Source organism: Phyllobates terribilis, unplaced genomic scaffold, assembly GCF_046119375.1.
Source record: "Phyllobates terribilis strain yellow unplaced genomic scaffold, ASM4611937v1 Scaffold_13__5_contigs__length_258822181, whole genome shotgun sequence".
Taxonomy (NCBI): Eukaryota; Metazoa; Chordata; class Amphibia; order Anura; family Dendrobatidae; genus Phyllobates; species Phyllobates terribilis.
The window spans coordinates 189,320,737-189,347,333 of NW_027362773.1; the positions used below are offsets into that span (position 1 = coordinate 189,320,737).

Below are 26,597 nucleotides of genomic sequence, written 5' to 3' on the forward strand. Positions count from 1 at the left end.
GCTGTGACCCCACTAATCCCCCTGGGTCAGTCTGCTGTGTCCCCACCGATCCCCCTGGGTCAGTCTGCTGTGTCCCCACCGATTCCCCTGGGTCAGTCTGCTGTGTCCCCACCGATCCCCCTGGGTCAGTCTGCTGTGTCCCCACCGATCCCCCTGGGTCAGTCTTCTGTGTCCCAACCGATCCCCCTGGGTCAGTCTGCTGTGACCCCACTAATCCCCCTGGGTCAGTCTGCTGTGACCCCACTAATCCCCCTGGGTCAGTCTGCTGTGGCTCCAATGATCCCCCTGGGTCAGTCTGCTGTGTCCCCACCGATCCCCCTGGGTCAGTCTGCTGTGACCTCACTAATCCCCCTGGGTCAGTCTGCTGTGACCCCACTAATCCCCCTGGGTCAGTCTGCTGTCACCTCACTAATCCCCCTGGGTCAGTCTACTGTGGCTCCAATGATCCCCCTGGGTCAGTCTGCTGTGTCCCCACCGATCCCCCTGGGTCAGTCTGCTGTGTCCCCACTGATCCCCCTGGGTCAGTCTGCTGTGTCCCCACCGATCCCCCTGGGTCAGTCTGCTGTGACCCCACTAATCCCCCTGGGTCAGTCTGCTGTGGCTCCAATGATCCCCCTGGGTCAGTCTGCGGTGTCCCCACCGATCCCCCTGGGTCAGTCTGCGGTGTCCCCACCGATCCCCCTGGGTCAGTCTGCGGTGTCCCCACCGATCCCCCTGGGTCAGTCTGCGGTGTCCCCACCGATCCCCCTGGGTCAGTCTGCGGTGTCCCCACCGATCCCCCTGGGTCAGTCTGCGGTGTCCCCACCGATCCCCCTGGGTCAGTCTGCGGTGTCCCCACCGATCCCCCTGGGTCAGTCTGCGGTGTCCCCACCGATCCCCCTGGGTCAGTCTGCGGTGTCCCCACCGATCCCCCTGGGTCAGTCTGCGGTGTCCCCACCGATCCCCCTGGGTCAGTCTGCTGTTGCTCCAATGATCCCCCTGGGTCAGTCTGCGGTGTCCCCACCGATCCCCCTGGGTCAGTCTGCGGTGTCCCCACCGATCCCCCTGGGTCAGTCTGCGGTGTCCCCACCGATCCCCCTGGGTCAGTCTGCGGTGTCCCCACCGATCCCCCTGGGTCAGTCTGCGGTGTCCCCGCCGATCCCCCTGGGTCAGTCTGCGGTGTCCCCGCCGATCCCCCTGGGTCAGTCTGCGGTGTCCCCGCCGATCCCCCTGGGTCAGTCTGCGGTGTCCCCGCCGATCCCCCTGGGTCAGTCTGCGGTGTCCCCGCCGATCCCCCTGGGTCAGTCTGCGGTGTCCCCGCCGATCCCCCTGGGTCAGTCTGCTGTGTCCCCGCCGATCCCCCTGGGTCAGTCTGCTGTGACCCTGCTGATCCCCCTGGGTGTCCCCACCGATCCCCCTGGGTCAGTCTGCTGTGTCCCCACCGATCCCCCCTGGGTCAGTCTGCTGTGACCCCGCTGATCCCCCAGGGTCAGTCTGCTGTGACCCCGCTGATCCCCCTGGGTCAGTCTGCTGTGTCCCCACCGATCCCCCTGGGTCAGTCTGCTGTGTCCCCACCGATCCCCCTGGGTCAGTCCGCTGTGACCCCAAGGAGCGCTTAAATCTACTCATCCAAGTGTCATTAGCCCTTGGCCTTTATTGTGATGAAGAAGGAACATAACTTTGCATTACTGTCAATGATAACTGATGAAACTGAGAGAGGCCAATATGAGCCATGAGGACATGGTGGCGTAATGGTGGCCACAGCCTCTCCATTGACCGGTGGGGGACTTTATGGGAAATCCAAGCATTCCTATATAGGTAGTTCATAGCTGTTTGGCAGAAATATTTAACAGTACCAAAAAGGTTCTCAGCAACCCTGCTCCTTTGTCCGCGTCGTTACTCCATAGCAGTCAGACCAGGGCAGTATAACCTTCCTCAGTTTAGCACTCAAATGCCGTCATCCTTGACGCTACATTATGATGGCCAAGTTGTCAGTATTCTAGTGCCTGGACTAGGAAGTTCATATGGTCCTGGTCCGGCTGCCACTGATGTGGAAGATAATAGTCATTCTGGCAGGGATTTTTAAAGTAAGTACCCCAGCTTCATCGGGTCTAAAAGACCACTGTGTATGCAATTTGTATTGTGAAATCTGGTGACAGATGCTCTTTAAAGAGATTTCCCAAGATTTTTCTCCAGCCTTCATGGGCTGTGGCCCAAGGACAGGAGCGCCAATGTCTCTCTTAAGGTGCCGAAGCTCCAGGTGATCGCCGATCATTCCAGCCGAGCTCACACCGTAGCAGATGTCCCAATGTTTCCATGAACAGCCCATGTCGGTTCTTTAACGGCTGATCCATTTTATTTGCTTCATGATTGGACTGTATTGCACATATGTATGATATGGTGTTTTCTTAGCGTTTAAATATTACATGGTAGCAGGGCTCACAACTAAATTATATTTGTCTTGCAGGTCAGACTATGACGATTGGCGGCCAGCCCTGGCGAGTTTGCTGCAACCCATCCCATTTCCCAAGGAGTGAGTAAAGCCTTGTGACTTTCCATTATCTGCCTTATTACAAGAAAAGTGTAAAGAGAGACCTGTAATCATTATTTCATTCTCCTTTTAGCATTATTTTTTTTATTCATTTTTTTTTTAAGTAGCCGAAAAGTCTCTTGCTCATGTAGTGGATGTCCTATCAGATAAGAAGCTAGCTTCCAAGTTCTACAAGACCGCTACAATAGAGCTCCATGTTCAGCTTCAGACTTAATTTACAGGGGTTGTCCATTACTGGACAATCCCTTATTAATCGGCTCAGGGAGCAAGAAAAAAAATAGAACTGTCCCAAACTGGCACCACTCCCCCGTAATCATTGCAGCCTCCCCCACCGCTCCTCTGACATCAGCATCTGGCGTTTCCAGTCTCCTCCATGGTTATGGAGTATTGGCATTATAATCCATCTGTAAGCGACATATGCAGGATGCCATGGGGGCCGGCTTGTAATTCCAGGGCTGTGTGACTCCGGAGGATGCCAAGACCGCCCCCTTGACACTTTACAGGTAACATTGCAGTAATTCAAAGTGATCGGTACTCCGCTGGTGAGGGTGGGAAAAGTAGATCATGCAAGATCAAGAAGATATCAGCACTCACATATAGGTTTTTGTCAGAAAAAAAGCTTTCTGCTGATGAAATTCTTGGATGGGCTGAAACTCATCTAGTTAGTTCCTAAATAAAAAGAAAAAATCTATATGGGAATAATGGGATCATCTTGACCTTACTGTTATGATAGGTAAATAGGAAACACACTAAAAACTGCAACTGACCCTGCTGGTTCCTATACAGACTAGATATCCTGACCCCTCAGTCCCTAGTGGTTCCCGCGTCAGCTGAGACAGCCCTAATCACAGACTAGATGATGGCAACTCGGACCTATGCTGCCTGAAAGGCGTCAAGCGCCTCACATTCCTCCTAAACGGCAGAGCAGAATGTAAATTACCTACAGAACAGAAAGTGTGCTGAGATAGAAAGAGATCCCAGAGTGTTTAAAACAAACCACGAAATACAAAATAAAGGATTTAGTACATACTGTTCGAGAATATGCCACCTACTGCCTAAAAAGTAACAGAAAATAGGTGCAGGGTAAATACAGAAAACAGCAGAGAGATAAACCCTAGCTGGTCTTTCATTGACTGGCTTAAACTACAGCACTATGGCTGAACATCCAAATGAGACTATCACTATCAGGAAATACCAGCAGGAGGAAAGTATATAAAGCCGCACCCGAAAGGTGATAGGGCAGACAAATGAGTAAATGAAAACATCTGTTACCCTAAAAAGACTGAAACAAGGAAAACAGAAACTAAACACTCAGAAAAAAAGATTTATGTGCTGTGGCTCAGCGGACAGAGAAGCCGACCACAAAGAACAGGCTCAAGGGTTTGAACCCAGACACATGACACCTACTATGTGACTGCAGACTGCTGAATCATGACAGTATGCTGTCACGATTCCCCTGTATTCTTTGTGCGATTGTGCGGTCACGTTCCAACTAGATTTTCATCCTTCTCTCTCGCTGTTGAGAAAGCCCGGAAAACCCCTTTTAAGACCATTACACTCCTGTATAATGAATTTGGGGTCGATATATTTGATGACTGCTTCCCTTTTTAAGTTGCATTTATTCTATTAACTCAGAATAAGCTACATGAAAATGTTTTTCCAAACCTTACAACGCTCTTATTTCAGTCATTTCATTCCCTGTGATCCAATATATTCTGTCATTGTTCCCAGTCTCTTAACAAATGGAGTCACAAAAGAGTATGGCTGGTCACAAATGCATCAATAGGTATAGCGTAGTGACACACATTGGGATGTCGCGCCATAAAATATCCTTTGTCATTATGAAGGAAGGCCGCACCATGCAACAATGTACATGCAGGTTTAATTGGTTCCTCGTTACTTTTCATGAACTGTAGACAAATAAGGAACCAATTACAATGGTAAAATGATCTCGGCAGAATGTGACTTACAATAATGCAGAAGTAAAGCTGAGCAGGAGCAGCGTTCTCCCTGAGATAAGCCGCCATCGGACGTTTCATTTGGTGGCTTTCTTATAGAGCGCTCCTGTGTATGGGAGAGTCAGCTGAGATGGCTGTTGGCCAAAGCATTGTTCGACTGACGGCCATCTTAATGTATATGGCCGGCTTTATATTTCATTACCGACTTGGGCAATATAACATATAGCTCCTTGTGAATAACTGGAATTGCACATTGAAGGGCTATTTTGCTTTTTGAAAACGGTTGTCCCCTGGCTGCAGTTTTGTGCGGTCAACTTGGACAGAACTTCTGAGCTCACTTATTGGTTGTCAACGTGATGGCTGTAAAGGCCCCCATACACAGACTATTCTCAACTTAATCCACCAATATTGATCCACCGATATAGTCAACCGATGGGCTAATATGTATGGTGGCGTCGGCCAACTGATGGCCAGGGGAGATGTTGATTGGACATGTCTGATTTTGGACTGCCAATCGCATTGTTCTCCCGGAGGTAAGCTGCAAGCCGATGTGCCAGGCTTGTGGAGGCTTTCCCGTAGAGAACAAAGCAGCGTTCAGCCGAGAACTGCTCCTGGGTATGGGAGAGTCGGCTGTCAGGCAAAAGATCAGCCAAAGCCCATCGTTCAGATGGGTGAGTGCTCCTGGGCATGGGAGAGTCGGCTGTCAGGCAAAAGATCAGCCAAAGCACATCGTTCAGCTGGGTGAGTGCTCCAGGGTGTGGGAGAGTCGGCTGTCAGGCAAAAGATCAGCCAAAGCATCGTTCAGCCAGGCAAGTGCTCCTGGGTATGGGAGAGTCGGCTGACAGGCAAAAGATTGGCCAAAGCAGCGTTCAGCCGGCCGAGTGCTCCTGGCTATGGGAGAGTCGGCTGTCAGGCAAAAGATCGGTCAAAGCAGCGTTCAGCCGGCCGAGTGCTCCTGGGTATGGGAGAGTCGGCTGTCAGGCAAAAGATCGGTCAAAGCAGCGTTCAGCCGGCCGAGTGCTCCTGGGTATGGCAGAGTCGGCTGTCAGGCAAAAGATCGGTCAAAGCAGCGTTCAGCCGGCCGAGTGCTCCTGGGTATGGGAGAGTCGGCTGTCGAGCAAAATATTGGTCAAAGCATCGTTCAGCCGAGCGAGTGCTCCTGGGTATGGGAGAGTCGGCTGTCGAGCGAAATATTGGTCAAATCATCGTTCAGCCGGGCGAGTGCTCCTGGGTATGGGAGAGTCGGCTGTCGAGCAAAATATCAGTCAAAGCTTCGTTCAGCCAGGCGAGTGCTCCTGGGTATGGGAGAGTCGGCAGTCGAGCGAAATATTGGTCAAATCATCGTTCAGCCGGGCGAGTGCTCCTGGGTATGGGAGAGTCGGCTGTCGAGCAAAATATCAGTCAAAGCTTCGTTCAGCCAGGCGGGTGCTCCTGGGTATGGGAGAGTCGGCTATCGGGCAAATGATAGATCAAAGCAACGTTAAGCTGCGCGAGTGCTCCTGGGTGTGGGAGAGTCAGCTGTCTGGCAAAAGATCAGCCAAAGCATCGTTCAGCCGGGTGAGTGCTCCTGGGTATAAGAGAGTCGGCTGTCTAGCAAATGATTGGTCAAAGCGTTGTTCAGCCAAGCGAGTGCTCCTGGGTATGGAAGAGTCGGCTGTCGGGCAAAAGATCGGTCAAAGCAACGTTCAGCCGGGTGTGTGCTCCTGGGTATGGGAGAGTCGGCTGTCGAGCAAATGCTCAGTCAAAGCAGCATTCAGCCGGGTGAGTTCTCCTGGGAATCGGAGAGTCTGCTGTCGGGCAAAAGATCAATCAAAGCATTGTTCAGCTGGGCGAATGCTCCTGGGTATGGGATAGTTGGCTGTCGGGCAAAAGATCGGTCAAAGCTTCATTCAGCCGGGCGAGTGCTCCTGGGTATGGGAAAGTCTGCTGTCGGGCAAAAGATCGGTCAAAGCAGCGTTCAGCGAGTGCTCCTGGGTATGGGAGAGTCGGCTGTCGAGCAAAAGATCAGCGAAAGCATTGTTCAGCCGGCCCAGTGCTCCTGGGCATGGGAGAGTCAGCTGTCGAGCAAATGATTGGTCAAAGCATCGTTCAGCTGGCAGAGTGCTCCTGTGTATGGGAGAGTCGGCTGTCTGGCAAAATGTCGGTCAAAGCGTCGTTCAGTCGGGCGAGTGCTCCTGTGTATGGGAGAGTCGGCTGTTGAGCAAATGATCGATCAAAGCATTGTTCAGCTGGGCGAATGCTCCTGGGTATGGGAGAGTCTGCTGTTGCGCAAATGATCGATCAAAGCATTGTTCAGCTGGGCGAATGCTCCTGGGTATGGGAGAGTCAGCTGTCGGGCAAAAGATCGTCCAGCGTTCGGCCGGCAGCCATCTAATGGGTACCGCTGGCTTTACATACCCCAGGGGCAGCGGTGAAAACTCAGCACTGGACCCATGGAGGTTGAGCACAGTTTGTCTTCTACTCTTCAAAATGTGGTTCCTTGGCATACAATGTGGTCAATTACTGAGGAAGTGTCAGTATTTCAGGTGTCCTTACATTTGGGAAGAGTGAGGTACATAGGTTGTGGACTCTCCTTGGCCCTAGTGATTAGGAGGTGCAGGCCTGAGGGTCTCAGTTCGGGTCCTTTGGTATATGTATAAGAAGCGTAGAGTCACTTCTTGTTTTGATGGAATTGAAGCGGCATATTTGCCTCTGAAACAACAGGTCTCCTCCAGGATTGGACTAATGAGCGTTTGTGTTTGAAAAAAAAAAATTCTTCTCCATGGAGAACGGCTATTAACAGCTGTAATTGTCCCATTTACCAACCAACTGCACCCTGGGGTCCTGGTTACTTTCCACGTGGATCGGGCGCAGCAAAGTGACTGTAGGTATTAAAGTTATAGGCAGCAAAAAAACACACTGGCGTCATTTGGTCAAATTTGTCTTCCCGCGGTGCCCAGGGGACTGCATTATTCCACTGTAAGTGATGCAACGTACTCTGCAATGTCACCTATAATTGCTTTGTCATTCTCATTAATGGAGATGTGACCAAGGTTTAATTAAGTCTCTTGGGCTCTCCGACAAAATAAAAGTAGTCACAGAATAAAGTTTCTGAGCGCGCAGTAAGGGAAGGAAAGCAGCTGAAATGGAAACAGTCGAACCCGGAAAAAAAAAAGTTTCCACTCTTGTGACGGTCTCGTCTGTTTATGCTATAATATGAGCCCTTCCTATAATGTTCCAACATCATTAAAATAAGGATTGAGTCACACAAGTCATCCAATTTTTTTGGAAAAAAAGTTTTTCCATTTCAAATTGGTATTAAAAAGATAAATAAAACTTGCAATTTTCACACTGGTCATTTTAAACGTATAGGCAAAACTGATGTGAAAACGCCAAAAATTCACAAGACTTTGAGTTGAGCTGAAATTTTGAGACTTTTCAAAGCAATTTACACCAGAATTCTGGCGAAATTGCTTTGATGAATCGGGGGTCCATACTTCCTGTTCTTTCCAAAAGATTTTTCAGCAGTCTCATTATCTTCACAGTCAGGATTACAATGACTGATAACGACGCTATACACAGCCGATAACACAACGGTGGAGCGGTGCGTTTCTTCTTGTTTAGGCTAAAATTAATTTTTTATCAAAAATGTTCTAAAAAAACACATTTCATGTAAAACAGCCTTGGTTAATTATATGTGATTGTATATAGATCTTCACAGAAGTGTATGTGCCACCTACTGGCACCAATTAGGAAGCCATAACTAGATGCCCTTGACTGTTTAGGCTAGAAATAGGGTGTCTTACCTGTCTGGATTTTTACCTTTTGTTGGGTTACTTCAAACCTCATTATGGCTAAGGGCTATCAGTCTGAAACGTGTAAGATTTGTTCTTAAAGGGGACCTGCCAGGACTATTTTACTACTGAAATTAGTAAATAGGGCATAGTATAACAATAAAAATGATACCAGTCTTGTAGCAATCCGATATGTCTGCCCTGAGAAATTAAGCTTTAAAGCCATATGTAAATGAACCTGGGGGCGTGTCAATGCACTCAGTGTATTGACACACCCCAGTGCACTTCCTGGTTAATTTGCATGTGGCCTCAAAGCTTAATTTTTAAGCACTAACACATTGAATTACTACAAGACTGGTATCATTTTTATTGTCGTATTATTTCCCACACAGCCAGATCACTACTTTCAGTAGTAAAAAAAAATTCCCAAAAGATTCCCTTTAAAGATATGTTAACCCATGGAGAATTTCTTCTTGAATAGTTTCCTTTACCAGATCATAATTAAATAAATTTATATATTTTTTTTTTAAAATTTTGCTTTTGCTGCTGCTACTTGGCATTGGGAACTCGTTTTTATAAATAATATTTCTGTATAAAATGCATGACGATGAGTTTTAAGAAATATTGGAAAGTGGGGGTCCGTCCAAAAGCAATCAATATCTGAAAAACTTGGGCCCCATGTGTGTGTAATATGGAGAACATCACTTTTATAAGTAATATACTTTTTTTTTGTTACAGAGCTCTTGCCCATGAAACCTTTACAAAGTAAGTATTAATTACTGCAAGATATAAAAACGCTAAAAGCTATGTAATACTTCAGTGCAGTTAAAAAAAAAAAGACATGTTATTATGTATATCTAATGAAGGCAGAACTTCCCAGCTGAGCCAAGTAACCGGTGTTTTCTTGTCCTGCCCATGTAGGGAACTGAAATACGTCATTCAGAGATTTGCAGAGGACCCCAGGCAAGAGGTAAGAGTTTCCCATGGGGCCAATAATGGTGAGAAGAGATGGATCCTTTGTATTATTGTGGGTTATTGCAGGGCAGCTATGGAAAAAAAAAGTATGTTCTCGCCTTATATTAAATTATGGAGACAACCTCATTGTCCAAATCTACCATAGTGGCTGTTAAAGAAGATCTGCCACTAAGCTTTTCTAATTTGCATACAGAAATTCTAGTAGTCTAAGAGCATGTTCACACACAGTTTTTTTTGTTTTGTTTTTTTTTCATGCGCCTATAGTCTATTCAATGGGAATACCAGGTTGCCATTCATTTTATTAAAGGGGTTCTCCAGGAATAGGAAAAAAATTAAAATGCCTTTATAAACAGTTGTCCTTGAGTATATACAGTGGGAAGCTCCGGTACTGTGACCTGGAGATAGCCTGTCATATTGAAGTATCTTCTCTCCAGGTCACGGCAGCCACTCAGCATCTAGAAAGACAGGGTAGACAGCAATGTGAGCAGCGTCTTCTTACCTCAGCACCCCTGGTATCTCCAGTATTAGGTCAGATAGACAGGGTGGACAGCAGTGTGAGCAGTCTCTTCTTACCTCAGCACTCCTAGTATTTCCAGTATTAGATCAGATAGACAGGGTGGACAGCCGTGTGAGCAGCCTCTTCTTACCACAGCACCCCTGGTATCTCCAGTATTAGATCAGATAGACAGGGTGGACAGCAGTGTGAGCAGTCTCTTCTTACCTCAGCACCCCTGGTATCTCCAGTATTAGATCAGATAGACAGGGTGGACAGCAGTGTGAGCAGTCTCTTCTTACTTCAGCACCCCTGGTATCTCCAGTATTAGATCAGATAGACAGGGTGGACAGCAGTGTGAGCAGCCTCTTCTTACCTCATCACCCTTAGTATTTCCAGTATTAGATTATATAGACAGCACTGCGAGCTGCCTCCTCTTCTTACGTCAGAACCTCTGGTATTTCCAGTATTAGATCCGATAAGACAGGGTGGACAGCAGTGTGAGCAGCCTCTTCCAACCTCAGCAACCATGGTATCTCCAGTATTAGATCAGATAGACATGGTGGACAGCAGTGTGAGCAGCCTCTTATTATCTCACCACCCATGGTATCTCCAGTATTAGATCAGATAGACATGGTGGACAGCAGTGTGAGCAGCCTCTTCTTATCTCACCACCCATGGTATCTCCAGTATTAGATCAGATAGGGTGGACAACAATGTGAGCAGCCTCTTCTTACCTCAGCACTTCTGGTATCTGCATTATTAGATCAGATAGACAGGGTGGACAGCAGTGTGAGCAGCCTCTTCTTACCTCAGCAATATCCACAAGGCGAAGGTCCAGTAGTCGATACATGGCTTGGTGAGGTCTGCCCAATTGGCACAATTAGAGTACACATGTCCTCACTAAAAACATAAGTGGTGAAAACCTGGAGAAAATTTCCTGTATCACTTTCTCCTTCTGGGGTCAGAGGAGCCTCTGCAGGAGGAGGAGATGACATGAACGTCCCTTTTCCTCCACTTGCTATGCGAGGACTGTAACATGGCTGTATTGAAGTGAATGGGTGGCTGGGAGCACCACTATGCTGAGAAAATTTGTCCTTCATTTTTAGGATCGGTGGGGGGCCCTACCAGTCAGGTCCCTATTGGTCAACAAGTGGTTGCATATTTATTTATTTTACTTACATGGCGCCACCAGATTCCGCAGCGCTTATCAGATGTCATCATCACTGTCCCCATTAGGACTCACAATCTAAATTCTCTATCAGTAGGTCTTTAGAATTCCAGTGACATTCTCTGACGTAGGAAAAGCCCCTTTAAATTTTCCTGTGCAAGGTCTACATTGAGCTTTGGAAACCAATGATCAACTTGATGTTAGCGATTTAGCGTATATTTCACCTTTGCATTGAGAAACTTCCAGCAAGCTCTGTGAGCCTTGTGACCGTTTTCTGACAGCATGTGAGACGATATGCAATGGCAGTCTGAGGTTAGCGGATGATCTCAGCATTACCACTGTCATTAAGAAATACTTCTCATTTCCTGTAAACTGGGTCAGATGTTTATGCACAAAGAACATATTTGTTAAAAGAAAGTCTGAATTGTCAGCCCTCATCCCCAGCAATTACGGGAACATTTACACTTTTTTTGTATCTTTTTTTTTTATATCTTCGTCTAACCTCACCGGGTACATATACTAACCTACCAGACCTCCGCCATTCCTCCGAAACACAGCCCTTGTACCTAGCGGCTCTCCTTACCTCTTTTTCCAATAAGGGACTTCACAAGACTAAAAGGAGGCTGTGGTGCAATTGTAGGGGTCCGTAAGAGTTTGGTATTGATGACTTATTTAAGATAAGTCATTGGTGCAAGCCCCCACTGATCAGCTGTTATCAGCTCTGTAAGCAGTTTATGGGCTGGAACAGCGCAGCTCCGTAAACTGTGTACTGGCAGCTCCCGAATATTACAAATCAGCTTATATACAATTGATTAGGATCTGGGCTGTAGTTCTCGACAGACACCACTAAAAAGTGCTGTCTGTGTTTATTTTCTTCTTTCATTCAAAAAAAGTATTTGGATGCCAGCAGGAGATTTTTCTCAGAGGAAAAGGTGCTAGAGAAAATAATTCTGGAAATCTGCCACCAAAATACATTCTCATTCTAAATCTCTTCATTGTCTGAAGTAATCTCTGATCTCTGAAAAATGTCACCTTCCTCCTCCCGCAGGTCCATTCATGTCTCTTAAGTGTCAGAGCTGGGAAAGATGGCTGGTTCCAGCTGTACAGCCCCGGAGGGGTTGCCTGTGATGACGATGGTGAACTTTTTGCCAGTATGGTACGTGTCTGCAATAATGTGAGTTTGATCTTTTAAGGATTTGATGAGATGTTGGAGAAATATCCATTCATTGTTCATGACACATGGATCTCGCATTTTGCAATTTGTTGGAGGCTTATTTAGATCAGCCGACAATCGGTTTCTAAGAATTCCTGTGTGCCGATTACCACATTGTGTAAACTTGCCGGCAATGACCCAACAAAACCAAAGCAAAACATTTGTTTGTCGGGTGATTAGATAGTCTATGCCGGCATTAAAATTATTTTTCTCGATGGCACATCGGCGATATTCTGCCAATAGTGATAATATTCCATGTGCACAGAACGATCGTATTATTGATCGTTCTGTGCACATAGAATTTTGGTCGCCTGTCTAAACAAGTCACTAATCGACCGATGTTCAACTTGTATCTAGATGTTTGAAGGTAGAGGTCAACTTGTCTAAATGATCCCTAAGATATGTCATAAATTCTCTTATATCGTTGGACTATTCGGAAACACAGCTCTTCACTATGGACATAGACCTTATTTTTCCCACCTAAAGTGTATCAGATAATAAGCATCAGACCCTTCTATACTGAAAATATTTAGCGCATAGAAGTCTATTCAACATATCTCCAACTTTGGTTATGTGCCATCTTGGGCCTGGACTCTTAAGCCCACCCATACACAATGATTTGGCTGATTATTTAGCCAATGGCTATCTCTCAGTTTCCCCAATACACAGAAGCGCTCGGCTCAGAGACGCTGCCAGACTCTTCTAGCGGTGGCTTATCTCAGGAAGAACAAAAGGATCGGTAGTCCGAAACGTTAGATCCTTTTTAATCACGACATCATCTTTGGGAGGGGAGTTTTTAGGCCTTCATACACATTAGACTGTTGGTCAACCCTGCTGTCACGGGAGGTTAATGTTTATTGGGGCCTTTAGGAACACAGGTCTTCAAAAAGGAATGGCAACCACCAAACTGCAAAAACTTAAGAAATCTTGGCACGTTCTACCACAATAATTTGCATCCTCAGTTTATCAAGGGCCCTATTTTGTTAACAAGTTGCCTTGATGAGAAGTTGATAAGAGGGTGCTATGACCTGTAGAGCCACCATACAGATTACATGAAATCCAGCTGAGCCCATCGATTTTGGTGAGAGCTGTCCATATGTACAGTGGGCTCCCCAACTCTCCCCCAACATGATGATGTTAGGAAAGTTGAAATTTTAACTCTTGATGCTTTTAATTTCAGAGGAGATAAGCCACTGCCAGAGGAGTGCTTTCTCTTCTCTCACCATTGAAAACAAATGGAAGCTTAGCAAGACCCAACTCTCCTGCGTATCGTGGAGTCTGGAGAGATGGCGGTCTACCAAATGAATGTTCAACCGGCAGCTTTATGGCCAACTTTAATGATCAAGATAGAAGAAATTAAGTATTATAGAAGTCTTCTAGAGATTAGTGTGTCGTTCGTGAAATCCAAGTCCATGATGGGTCCTCCAGTATGTAGAGAACATGCGCTTAGTCCATAAATGAAAAACAAGCAATTTCACAATTGCAGTTTAGCAAAACTAAAACTTCTTAGTAAAAGTGGAAAATGTATGGAGGCATCCATGTTTCGAGATATTTATAAAATTTGTCCATAGTCCCCTCTGACAAAACAGCAGCCGTGCCTCTGTACATCATCTCCAGCAGCCCAGGATTTGGAAGGAATGTTGATAAATGTTTGCCATTAGAATTTATGGCTTGTTACCGTATACCATGTATGTTAACTTGTCCGGCTACAATCTGAAACGCGACACCCACCAGAGTTTCCATCTCAAAAAAAGAATTTATATCCTGCGGATGACACCGGTGTAAATTCCGGTCACAGCTGGTCGCGTTGAGTAACAGAAATCTGCTTTCCCTTTGTAGACAATGTGTGTCTTGGAGAATAAAAATGTTTAGCAACCACAAGGGGAATATTGGTCATTGGGAAGTCATTTCCAATCTGGAAATTGCTGGATTGTATAGTTATCAGACTATATTCACTAAATATTGATTTAGGGTCCCCTATACACATTACAGTCAACCAAATCCATGGGATTAACCGACCTTCTAATATCAGTCGGGGAAGAGTTGGGTGGTCCCCATGCGCATCGGGAGTTCCCCATACAGTCCAAACACCCAATCCTTTAGTTTCTACTGGACAGAAGAAGTGTCTGGCAATGGTTTTCTTCTCCCTACCCATTGAAAACACACAAACGCTTGGCTAAATTGATGAGTTGAGTGAGACAACTGTTGGCCAAAAAACGAGACCTATCCATGGTGTAAGGGCGCTTAGTCAACAGCTTGGCTACCTCTACGATGTGCATCTAAGTGTCAACGTCAAAGAATGTTAGACAAGGAAAATAATTAAGCCCCCAATCGTGCGACATCAATTTACTCTTATTTAGTGGAAAAAATATTGCAACATGCCAAAGTATTTTCTTACAGTAAATGAAAGCATCATGACGATAAATCCAACTGACACAACTATGGTCAATGAGGTCCATCAGATGCTGCCGGGTGCTGTTACGTGATTTATCCGGCACTGCCGTTAGTTTTGTTGTTCTGCTACCAGCAAAATTGAATAATACAGATGTGAACTTATACCTTAACCTTATACCAGGGCTGAGGCCATTTCTTAGAGTTTTGGCCTCTTTATCATGTTGAGGCTATTTTATGGTGGCGAGTACAGAAGCAGTCGACAGGCGGCTATACGGAGTCCATAAGAAATAGAAGATTTTTCAACCGATTCTTGATTAAAATATTCCACAAGCTTTTATTCCATATCATAAAAATTGGCACTCACAATAAATCCAAGCATGGATAGTAGTTTTCTACCCTATTCAGACTAAAAAAAAGTCCTTGAGCATAATGATCCATGATTAAGGACTTAGCATAGAAAACTACATCATGCTTGGATTTATTTTGAGTGACAATTTTTATGATATGGAATAAAAGCTTTTGGAATATTTTAATCAAGAATCGGCTGGAAAATCTTCTATTTGTTATGCAGTCTTTGGCCACAAGGGGCAGGAGTGGCATTTTCGAGCTGAGAATCATTGAAAGCCTCAACCAACATGAGCCAGACTACACCAGTTTGCATTTGGCTATACGGAGTTACCTAAATGCCACTCTAAAAGCCCCTTACACATAAGACTAATGGCGGCTGAACCCGCCGATATCCCTGGGTCCGGCCGACACGTGTATGGGGGCACGGGACAATTGATTGTTAGGGATTTCAGACTGCTGATCGCAAAGACCAGAGGTGCAACTATATCAGATGCAGGGACAACAGTCGCCCCATGACCCCTCACCCTTGAACCTAGGGTGATTGGGTCAAATAGTCCCTATATGAAGACCAGTCTTATACAGTCATGGCCGAAAGTGTTGACACCCTTAAAATTGTTCCAGAAAATGAAGTATTTCTCCCAGAAAATTATTGCAATTACACATGTTTTGTTATACACATGTTTATTTCCTTTGTGTGTATTGGAACAATACAAAAAAAAACTGAAAAAAAGGCAAATTGGACATAATTTTACACAAAACCCCAAACATGGGACGGACAAAATTGGGGGTAAACAACGTTGTTTCAGGCATGTGATGCTCGTTCAAACTCACCTGTGGCAAGTAACAGGTGTGGGCAATATGAAAATCACACCTGAAACCGGATAAAAAGAGAAGTTGACTCAATCTTTGCATTGTGTGTCTGTGTGTGCCACACTAAGCATGGAGAACAGTAAGAGGAGAAGAGAACTGTCTGAGGACTCGAGAACCAAAATTGTTGAAATATATCAAGGTTACAAGTCCATCTTCAGACATCTTGATGTTCCTTTGTCCAACTTGAATTGTGCCAACACTTTCAGCCATGACTGTATCCTTCATCCTAGTATTAATAAAAATTGGTGTCTATTTTGGCACATATCTAAGTTTCTAAAAAGATTTTAAAAAATTGCCTGTCTTTGTTCAGCATTTTTCCTAAACTGACAACCAATATGGCGGCACTTCCTAATTAACCAAACCGTATTTAGATGTCAAAAGTTACCGAAAAAAAAGGGAATGGGTTGGGGCTTCCTAATCTGGCCCTCACCTGTGCTGACGGCACAACCACAGTAACCATAACACTCAATGATGGCTTCCCATGCATCTCCTCTATAGAGCCACCTATAAGGACAGGCAGAATGTACATAGTCCTGCAGGAAGCTATCAGGATATGAGCGCGATCTTTGGGCTCTATTATTTATATTCAGCTGATCGGGGTTGAAATATGAGGTCAAGGCTCATCTCACAGGCTCAAACCGCTCACATGGTCCTGCCCGGGGGTCATTTAGAGGAGGTCATTATCAAGGCTTCCGAGTTCAGTGACCAAAGCCCTGAGATCTCATTTCTGTGAAGTTGAGAAACAGGAGCAATTTTAAGTTCCTCCTTAAGTCAGTGATGTCATCAGATTCTGCACATACCAGCCGCCGGTGCACTTGGCGTCCCATGATGTAATCTGTTTTGCAAATAATTACACAAAGGGCCTGTATATAATATAGACCGAAACTGTGTCCAAAGTTTTTCTAGGAACTTTTAGCCTGGTTTTACAGCACTAGGCTAAGTTTACATGACCGTATAAAAAATTTGTCCAATTTTCATCCAAAAAAAGGATGATTTTTCATCTGTATTGTAGTCCATTTGTTTTCTTAAGTCAGCAGTATATAAAATTTACAAGCCAAAAAAAACTGTTTTCTATGTTAATAATGGCAGTGTATCAAAAAAAAATTGTAATGCAATATGGCCGATCCGGATGGGATCCGATTTTTTTAGGCGAGTCTCATTCGAAATACGGAAGCAATTTTTTTTTCACATGGTCCGGTGTAAAAAATAAAAACCCAAAAAGGTCATCTGAACAGTCCAATTGTATAACATTGACCCGCGTCTTCGACAGCTCTAAGACCAACCGGAAATCCGGCCTTATGAACGTAGCCTCGGTGTAATACTTCTATATAATAATGGTTTTAATTTCCAGGTTGCACCTTTTTGAAGATAGGACAATTAGAAACATTTTCACAAATGGCTGTATAAATGTGTTTATTATCTGTAATAACATTACAAAACAAAAAGAGAAAAGGTGATGTCCTATCTTTTGTAACTATTCCACAATGATTTCTCAGAAGTTAAAGGGGTTATCCACCACGGAACATCCCTGATCAATGGACCCAGGGAGGTGAAAAAGCTAAAATCGATCGGCGTTGCTGTTGATGGCCAGCTTCTTGGCATCAACCAACATCCAATAGGAATTGATTGGCTGCAGCGTTCAAATTTCTTCCAAGCTGAAGAAACACATTCTGGGACGCAGCTGTGCTTGGATGATCATTGCCGATCCGGGAGTTAAGTATTGATTTTTTTTTTTACCTCCCTGAGCCCAATAAAAAGAGGTTGTGAAGAAGAGGGTGGTGGCCCACCGGAGGATTCTCCTGTTCTCCTGTGGGCCAGTCCAAGCCTGCTCCTGCCAACCAGTCCAAACACTGCTTCGGTGTGCGCAGCACCTTCATGTGACCCCAGCAGTGTACTCGCTGAAGAATAAGTTGATGGGTCTGTACACCCTCTCCCACTGAGTGATGGACGGACCTCATAGGACTTACTATTGAGCCCATGCATTGCTCTCTGTGCGCAGATCATTTTAGATAAGTGTTTTGACAGATCGATAGGGCTCTCAGGACCCAATCAGCAGCATTATACAACCCCTATAAGTTTATTTATAAATGATAGGTGCATTTTAAGGATTTGGTACTTGTACTGTCCGGCACCGTTCTACATCAAGAGGTGAAACCATAGAAAAACATAAATCTTCATGGTTGTTGTATAACCAAAATTTGCAAACATTGTTTTATTGCGCTAATACAAGACTTATCATTAATCGGGTTGTCCGGTTCAGTAGAACGTTGAGTGGTAGTGCGCTTGCTCGACTGCCGCTCCATTCATTCCTCATGCTCTTGACTTTGTCTGGCAGTCCTATAGAGAAGGAATAGAGAGGTGGTCGGGCGTCTGACCTACTGCTCCACTTTGTAACAGGGATAAAAGTTCTTCGTTCTGCCGATGGGCACAGGTCCCGGTGGTCGGACCTCCACCGAACAGCAAGTTATCACCTCAGGATGGGTGATAACTTTTTTTTATCACCTATCCTGAGGTGATAAGTTGCTGAGCGGTGGAGGTCTGACCACCGGAATCCGTGCCCATCGGCAGAACGAGGAACTTTTATCCCTGTTACAAAGTGGAGCAGCAGGTCAGACGCCCGACCACCTTCTCTATTCCTTCTCTATAGGACTGCCAGACAAAGTCAAGAGCATGAGGAATGAATGGAGCGGCAGTCGAGCAAGCGCACTGCCACTCAACGTTCTAATGAATCGGACCACCCCTTTAAGGCTCTATCTGGTTAAAAAAATATTAGCAATATATTTGAAATCCAGACTTGTCTGTTTACTACAGGTCTACATATAAAAATTGTTGTAATTTAATTTAATTAATTTTATTTTTAGGTTCACATTTTAATGGGCTCATGCTATAAAACTAAGAAATTCCTTCTGTCGCTGGCTGAAAACAAGCTGGGGCCGTGCATGTTACTTGCCCTGCGTGGAAACCAGACCATGGTGGAGGTAGGAGATCCCGGGGACTGTGTATCTGAGCACACGCCACGTTAATGATTTGCAGCAAACAGAGCACAGATGGCCACGTTCATTGCATATCTGGCAAAGTTTCCTGTATCCCCCATTATATCTCGGCCGCGCTGTAGAATAGGAAGGAGGGGGGACAGATAAAGGATACGGAGAAAGGGTGCACACGATTACAAAGAGCGGACTCAGGAAGCAAAGGCATAATGGCAGAAGGGTGACATAAAATAGGCGTGATACTTCACTATGTAAACACGTCGAGATACTGTCATTTACAGGCTCAGATAATCTGCAGCACTAAGACGTAATGTCCACCGCCTGTAAAGTGCAGCCTAGGTGGAGAGCCGGCGATATCAGCTACTTGGAGAACTGTGCAAAAGTATTAGGCAAATGTGAAAAAAACGCTGCCAGGTAAGAATGCTTTCAAATATAGACGTGTTAATAGTTTATTTTAACAAAATACAAAGTGAACGGACAAAAGAAAAATCTGAATCAGATCAATATTTGGTGGTCACCCTTTACAGCAGCACTGATTCTTCTAGGTATTTGGGCACAGGTTTGAAGGACCTCAGCAGGGAGGTTGTTCCAAATATCTTGGAGAACTAACCACAGATCTTGTGTGGATGTCGCTCTGGTTGCTGCCGGTTCTGAGCTGATGGCACTGCTGGACAGCTTCTGATTTTGAAAGGAATTAAGCATGATTTGTCTTTCATCTGCTGCACCAAGTTTCTTTAGACGAACCCTGAATCTACGGTCCTCAATGTTGCCTATTTCTTGGTGTCTTTATTGCTGAGAAACACCGGCAGATACTTAACAATCCTGCAAGATCATCAGGGAGAAATCTGATTGGCTGCAAGTTTATTCCACATCTGCACAGCGACCCCAAACATCCAACCAATGTCATTAAGAACGATCTTCAGTGTAAAGGAGAACAAGGAGTCCTGGAAGTGATGATATGGCCTCCACAGAGCACTAATCTCACATCATCCAGTCTGTCTGGGATGAAGGATTTGCACAAGCGACATCCACAGAAGATCTGTGGTTAGTTCTCCAAAATGTTTGGAACAACCTCCCTGCCGAGTTCCTTCAAAAACTGTGTGCAAGTGACCGAGAAGAACAGATGCTGTTTTGAAGGCAAAGAGCGGTCACAGCAAATAATGATTTGATTTCTCTTCTGTTCATTCACTTTGCATGTGTTAATTGACAAAAATAAACTATTTAACATTTCTATCTTTGAAAGCGTTCTGCCTAAAACTTTCGCAGAACAATGTATACATACCTGAAAGTTGTCAGAAATGGACATGTGTGAGATTAAGTAGCCATCATGGAGACTGTGAAGATTGCGGCCTACATTTGCTATCAGCCTCTCCCCAGTCTGCAATGGGTGAGAACCGAGAGCATTATACGGAGAGTAATAATTATATGCTTCAGCCCTCCTCTGTCTAGAATTACTAAAAATGCTTTTTGTCACTACTTAGTTACAACTCTTTTAATATGGCAGCCATGACAGATCCCATAGGAGTTACAACTGCACTTCTTCTACAGTGCACACTGGCTAATATGCCTTATTGTATAGCCAATCCTATTCCAGAGTTTAAAAAAAATTGTGACATCTTGTGGGGTTACTATGGTGGGTACAGGGGTTGTAGTCAAATCAGGGTACTGGAGCTTAGAGGGGTCTAAAAGGTCCCTCTTCACCCATAGGAGAAGATCACTACTATAAAAGATCCATGGTAGTTGGGGTTCTGTTGGAAATTTTGCGTTGAGGTCCACAAGCTTCAAGTTACACCAATGGTGACATTCCCTCTAATGGAGGCCATGTTGGTGGATCTCCAGCTTTCCCAAAAGCTGTTATAACTAATAAGTGTTTTTTTTTTTGAGTATTTCAAAAGAACTGGACTTGGAAATATTCTTATAAATGTATTAAGTAGAGATGATCAAAAAGATTTGCAGGACCCTGATCTAGCAGACACATCAGTTTCCAACCAGAGGCCTGCCAACCTGCTCATACATTGGCTTCCACGATGCTCATACCTTGGCTTCCAACCAGAGGCCTACCAACCTGCCCATACCTTGGCTTCCAACCAGAGACCTACCAACCTGCTCATACTTTGGTTTCCAACCAGAGACCTGCCAACCTGTTCATACCTTGGCTTTGAACCAGAGGCCTACCAACCTGCTCATACCTTGGCTTCCAACCAGAGGCCTACCAACCTGCCCATACCTTGGCTTCCAACCAGAGGCCTACCAACCTGCCCATACCTTGGCTTCCAACCAGAGGCCTACCAACCTGCCCATACCTTGGCTTCCAACCAGAGGCCTACCAACCTGCTCATACCTTGGCTTCCAACCAGAGGCCTACCAACCTGCCCATACCTTGACTTCCAACCAGAGGCCTACCAACCTGCCCATACCTTGGCTTCCAACCAGAGGCCTACGAACCTGCTCATACATTGGCTTCCAACCAGAAGCCTGCCAACCTGCTCATACACTGGCTTCCAACCAGAAGCCTGCCAACCTGCTCATACACTGGCTTCCAACCAGAGGCCTACCAACCTGCCCATACCTTGGCTTCCAACCAGAGGCCTACCAACCTGCCCATACCTTGGCTTCCAACCAGAGGCCTACCAACCTGCTCATACCTTGGCTTCCAACCAGAGGCCTACCAACCTGCCCATACCTTGGCTTCCAATCAGAGGCCTGCCAACCTGCCCATACATTGGCTTCCAACCAGAAGCCTGCCAACCTGCTCATACACTGGCTTCCAACCAGAAGCCTGCCACCCTGCCCATACCTTGGCTTCCAACCAGAGGCCTACCAACCTGCCCATACCTTGGCTTCCAACCAGAGGCCTACCAACCTGCTCATACCTTGGCTTCCAACCAGAGGCCTACCAACCTGCCCATACCTTTACTTCCAACCAGAGGCCTACCAAACTGCCCATACCTTGGCTTCCAACCAGAGGCCTACCAACCTGCCCATACCTTGGCTTCCAACCAGAGGCCTGCCAACCTGCCCATACATTGGCTTCCAAGATGCTCATACCTTGGCTTTCAACCAGAGGCCTACCAACCTGCCCATACCTTGGCTTCCAACCAGAGGCCTGCCAACCTGCCCATACATTGGCTTTCAAGATACTCATACCTTGGCTTCCAACCAGAGGCCTACGAACCTGCTCATACATTGGCTTCCAACCAGAAGCCTGCCAACCTGCTCATACACTGGCTTCCAACCAGAAGCCTGCCAACCTGCTCATACACTGGCTTCCAACCAGAGGCCTACCAACCTGCCCATACCTTGGCTTCCAACCAGAGGCCTACCAACCTGTCCATACCTTGGCTTCCAACCAGAGGCCTACCAACCTGCTCATACCTTGGCTTCCAACCAGAGGCCTACCAACCTGCCCATACCTTGGCTTCCAACCAGAGGCCTGCCAACCTGCCCATACATTGGCTTCCAACCAGAAGCCTGCCAACCTGCTCATACACTGGCTTCCAACCAGAAGCCTGCCAACCTGCTCATACACTGGCTTCCAACCAGAGGCCTACCAACCTGCCCATACCTTGGCTTCCAACCAGAGGCCTACCAACCTGCCCATACCTTGGCTTCCAACCAGAGGCCTACCAACCTGCTCATACCTTGGCTTCCAACCAGAGGCCTACCAACCTGCCCATACCTTGGCTTCCAACCAGAGGCCTGCCAACCTGCCCATACATTGGCTTCCAAGATGCTCATACCTTGGCTTCCAACCAGAGGCCTGCCAACCTACCCATACATTGGCTTCCAACCAGGGGCCTGCCAACCTGCTCATACACTGGCTTCCAACCAGAGACCTACCAACCTGCTCATACTTTGGCTTCCAGCCAGAGACCTGCCAACCTGTTCATACCTTGGCTTTGAACCAGAGGCCTACCAACCTGCTCATATCTTGGCTTCCAACCAGAGGCCTACCAACCTGCCCATACCTTGGCTTCCAACCAGAGGCCTACCAACCTGCTCATACCTTGGCTTCCAACCAGAGGCCTACCAACCTGCCCATACCTTGGCTTCCAACCAGAGGCCTGCCAACCTGCCCATACATTGGCTTCCAAGATGCTCATACCTTGGCTTCCAACCAGAGGCCTGCCAACCTACCCATACATTGGCTTCCAACCAGGGGCCTGCCAACCTGCTCATACACTGGCTTCCAACCAGAGACCTACCAACCTGCTCATACTTTGGCTTCCAGCCAGAGACCTGCCAACCTGTTCATACCTTGGCTTTGAACCAGAGGCCTACCAACCTGCTCATATCTTGGCTTCCAACCAGAGGCCTACCAACCTGCCCATACCTTGGCTTCCAGCCAGAGGCCTACCAACCTGCCCATACCTTGGCTTCCAACCAGAGGCCTACCAACCTGCTCATACCTTGGCTTCCAACCAGAGGCCTACCAACCTGCCCATAACTTGACTTCCAACCAGAGGCCTACCAACCTGCCCATACCTTGGCTTACAACCAGAGGCCTGCCAACCTGCCCATACATTGGCTTCCAAGATGCTCATACCTTGGCTTCCAACCAGAGGCCTGCCAACCTGTCCATAAATTGGCTTCCAAAATGCTCATACCTTGGCTTTCAACCAGAGGCCTACCAACCTGCCCATACCTTGGCTTCCAACCAGAAGCCTGCCAACCTGCCCATACATTGGCTTTCAAGATAATCATACCTTGGCTTCCAACCAGAGGCCTATGAACCTGCTCATACATTGGCTTCCAACCAGAAGCCTGCCAACCTGCTCATACACTGGCTTCCAGCCAGAAGCCTGCCAATCTGCTCATACACTGGCTTCCAACCAGAGGCCTGCCAACCTACCCATACATTGGCTTACAGCCAGAGACCTGCCAACCTGCCGATACATTGGCTTCCAAGATACTCATACCTTGGCTTCCAACCAGAGGCTTGCCAACCTGCCCATACATTGGCTTCCAAGATAGTTATACCTTGGCTTCTTACCAAGGACCTTCCACCCTGCTCATACCTTAGCTTCCAACCAGAAGCCTGCCAACCTCCTCCTTCCTGCCAGAATGCTTGGCGCTTCTTCCGATTTGTAGGCCTGGCACAACGTCATCATTGCAGCACAACGTTGCAGTGCCTACAAATCAGAAGAGGCATCTGTGATGCCGGCAGGTAGGAGGAGGTTCACATGGTTGTGGATGCTGGTCATGGACTACCGTCGTGGCCGCTAGATCAGATTCCAGTGAATCTTTTTGATCATCTATAGGATTAAAAACATAACACGTTGTTGTGATGTGCTAAGCCAGCCCCCTTTTCTATCTCTGTATCAGTGATGACAGAAAGGGGTTGGCTTAGCTAATGAACCCCACTTGATACAGTCATCCTTATAGTGTGCTGAAAAGAAGAAGGTGGTGGCCACCTGCTGGGCCAAACCGAAGGTCAGAACTAGAGATTCTTCGACCTTGGGACTTTTATAGAAAGCGGGACATTGTTGGAACTTTTATAGTCAAAGTATATTAGTAATGTAAATGAATTTCCATTAGATTCTTTTGTGCTACCCATTTTTTGGGGGGAGGAGGAAGGCATTACTGTCCTGAAATTCCTTATTTGTAATTTTCATAGATTCTTTGTCTGATGCTGGAATACAACATCATAGAAAACAATGACACCCAGCTGCAGATCATCTCTACCCTGGAGAGCACAGACGTAGGGAAGAAGATGTACGAGCAGCTGTGTGACCGACAGCGGGAACTAAAGGAGTTGGTAAGTTTCATTCTTCATTCCATACAGAATGGAGGGGTACGGACTTAGCCCCTATGAAAATCATACCAATAACATCAATTTTAGAGTTGTAGTTGCTGAAAAATTCACTTTTTATTCCATATGCAATGGAGTCAGTTTTGGTACACCTTTGGCGAGGCCAATGTCTCGGTGCACCATTACTCCCTCCGATTGGCATAGTGACTTTTCTAGTTTACTGAACTGGACTACAGTAATATCGGCTCTATGATGGGTCGATTGGAACAGTTCTGGATACATGTTCTAGCAGTACATATCTACACGATTGTAGCGTAAACTGTTTTGTATTAAGTCTTGTGTTTGCTTTGATTTCAGCAAAGAAAAGGAGGTCCCACCCGCCTAACACTGCCGTCCAAGTCTACGGTGAGTGCCGGCCAAGACGTCTTTGTGTCCATAGTTCATCTCAGACTTTTTATAGTACTTATCGCAAAAGTACGCCTTATCATGTAATATCCTAATAGATAAAAAAGGCAAATATCCTCTCCTATGCCCAACAAGAAGGTTTCGGAGATGAGGTCATTACTTAAGAATGCCGTCTCTCTCAACTCCTCCATACACATTAGTGTTGCGTTTTCAATAGGAAGGGTGAAAGCTGCTGACAGACACCCCTGGCGGTGGCTTATCTCTCTTCAGACAAGAATCAGACCTTTAAATGGGTTGTCCACTACAGGAGAACCTCTGCTCAACCATTTCAGGGCCCCATAGAAAATAAAACACAATCTATACTCCCCTCCTGCAGCATCCATACAATTCCCATAACATTGTTGGGTCATGTGATCATTGCAGCCAATCAGTGGCCCCTGATCGGCTGCTGCCTTTACCCTTTCGCCTGAGTGTACGTTCGTTCTGATGGAATAATAATGAGCTGCAGCAGTCATGTGCCCCCACAATGTCATGGGATCCACTGGGAATAGCAGCGTTGACATCACTAGGAGGTGAGTATAGATTATGGGTCGTGACGTGTCAAGTAGTGGACCACCCCTTTAAATTCAAATTTTCCAACTCTTCTATCCCCAGCGTCATCTGTTTGTTGACCCTGCCTGCTCTTGGATAAGCTCAGTCCTCATCGGTAGTCCTTGGCCGCTTGACCAGAACCCTGCCAATCTTCTCCTACTTGTTGGCATTCCCATAGGTCTGGAGCGACATCTTACAGCAGTGATGACATCCCTCTTACCCTACTAATCAGGAGAGACCAGGGATGGCGTCTTTAAGAGGAGTTTTGCACGGATCTGGTCCAAAGACCATGGACTACCAACGTGGCTGCTGCACCAGGGTCCTGCAAATCTTGTTGCTTATCTCTAGTTTATATCCTTTATGGTTGGATCTGACCTATATGAATATCTAATAAAGTTATAATACACTTTTACCATTAAATATGTTCTATAAGTTATTTTACTATTTAAGCAACCAATTGACTATTGGTTTATATCTGTCCAAGCATAAAATATGTATATATATCTTATCTGCAGGATGCCGACCTGGCCAGACTACTCAGCTCTGGCTCTTTTGGAAACCTAGAAAACCTCAGTCTGGCCTTCACCAATGTAACGAGTGCCTGCGCTGAGCAACTTATCAAGCTGCCTTCTCTCAAACAGCTCAACCTGTGGTCAACTCAGGTAGGTGGCTCTCAGGATGTGGCTGAGGCCACACGGAAGGTTGTGGGAACCTTACAAGTTCTAGAAATGAGTCACATCTTGTGTCATACACTTATTACTAAGCTCAACCCGAGAACAGCAGAGAAATGTGTCATGTAGCCACCTGAGATGTGCACAGCAATGATCATCAATTTGTAATTTATGGGAAAATTGGGACAATGATTCCTCGGTTTTCGGAAAGTTTTATTCTGTCTTGCTTGATATGATATTTGTTCTTTATAGTCTTATCTTAGTGAATATCTCCAGTTTAAGATGGTTAGGTGGATTTTCAAGTTTAAAATGTAACTCATTTCAGGAGAACTTGCAGCAGAATGTCTGTCTCCGCCTCTAGCTCCTCCCCTCTCCATAGAACGTTACGAGGACTAACTGTTATCTCCTACCTCAGTAATGGGAAAGTCTGTATTCATTGAACTCAGCTTTTACCATTGATTTG

At 46.1% G+C, this 26,597-nt stretch overlaps 1 protein-coding gene across 6 annotated transcripts in view; it reads left to right on the top strand.

Annotated features, from left to right (window-relative positions):
* The window catches only part of CMIP (c-Maf inducing protein), a 135,156-nt gene that overhangs the window by 100,444 nt on the left and 8,115 nt on the right, over positions 1-26,597 (top strand). For 4 of the 6 annotated variants that reach the window (XM_073659132.1, XM_073659134.1, XM_073659136.1 and 1 more), the window contains 8 exons: positions 2,447-2,512; positions 9,000-9,026; positions 9,183-9,231; positions 11,949-12,074; positions 18,587-18,703; positions 24,333-24,473; positions 24,825-24,872; positions 25,979-26,125. In XM_073659132.1, the coding sequence (XP_073515233.1) occupies positions 2,447-2,512; positions 9,000-9,026; positions 9,183-9,231; positions 11,949-12,074; positions 18,587-18,703; positions 24,333-24,473; positions 24,825-24,872; positions 25,979-26,125 (721 nt within the window). The remainder of the gene's footprint in view (positions 1-2,446; positions 2,513-8,999; positions 9,027-9,182; positions 9,232-11,948; positions 12,075-18,586; positions 18,704-24,332; positions 24,474-24,824; positions 24,873-25,978; positions 26,126-26,597) is intronic. The other 2 variants (XM_073659133.1, XM_073659135.1) reach the window with 1 other exon arrangement.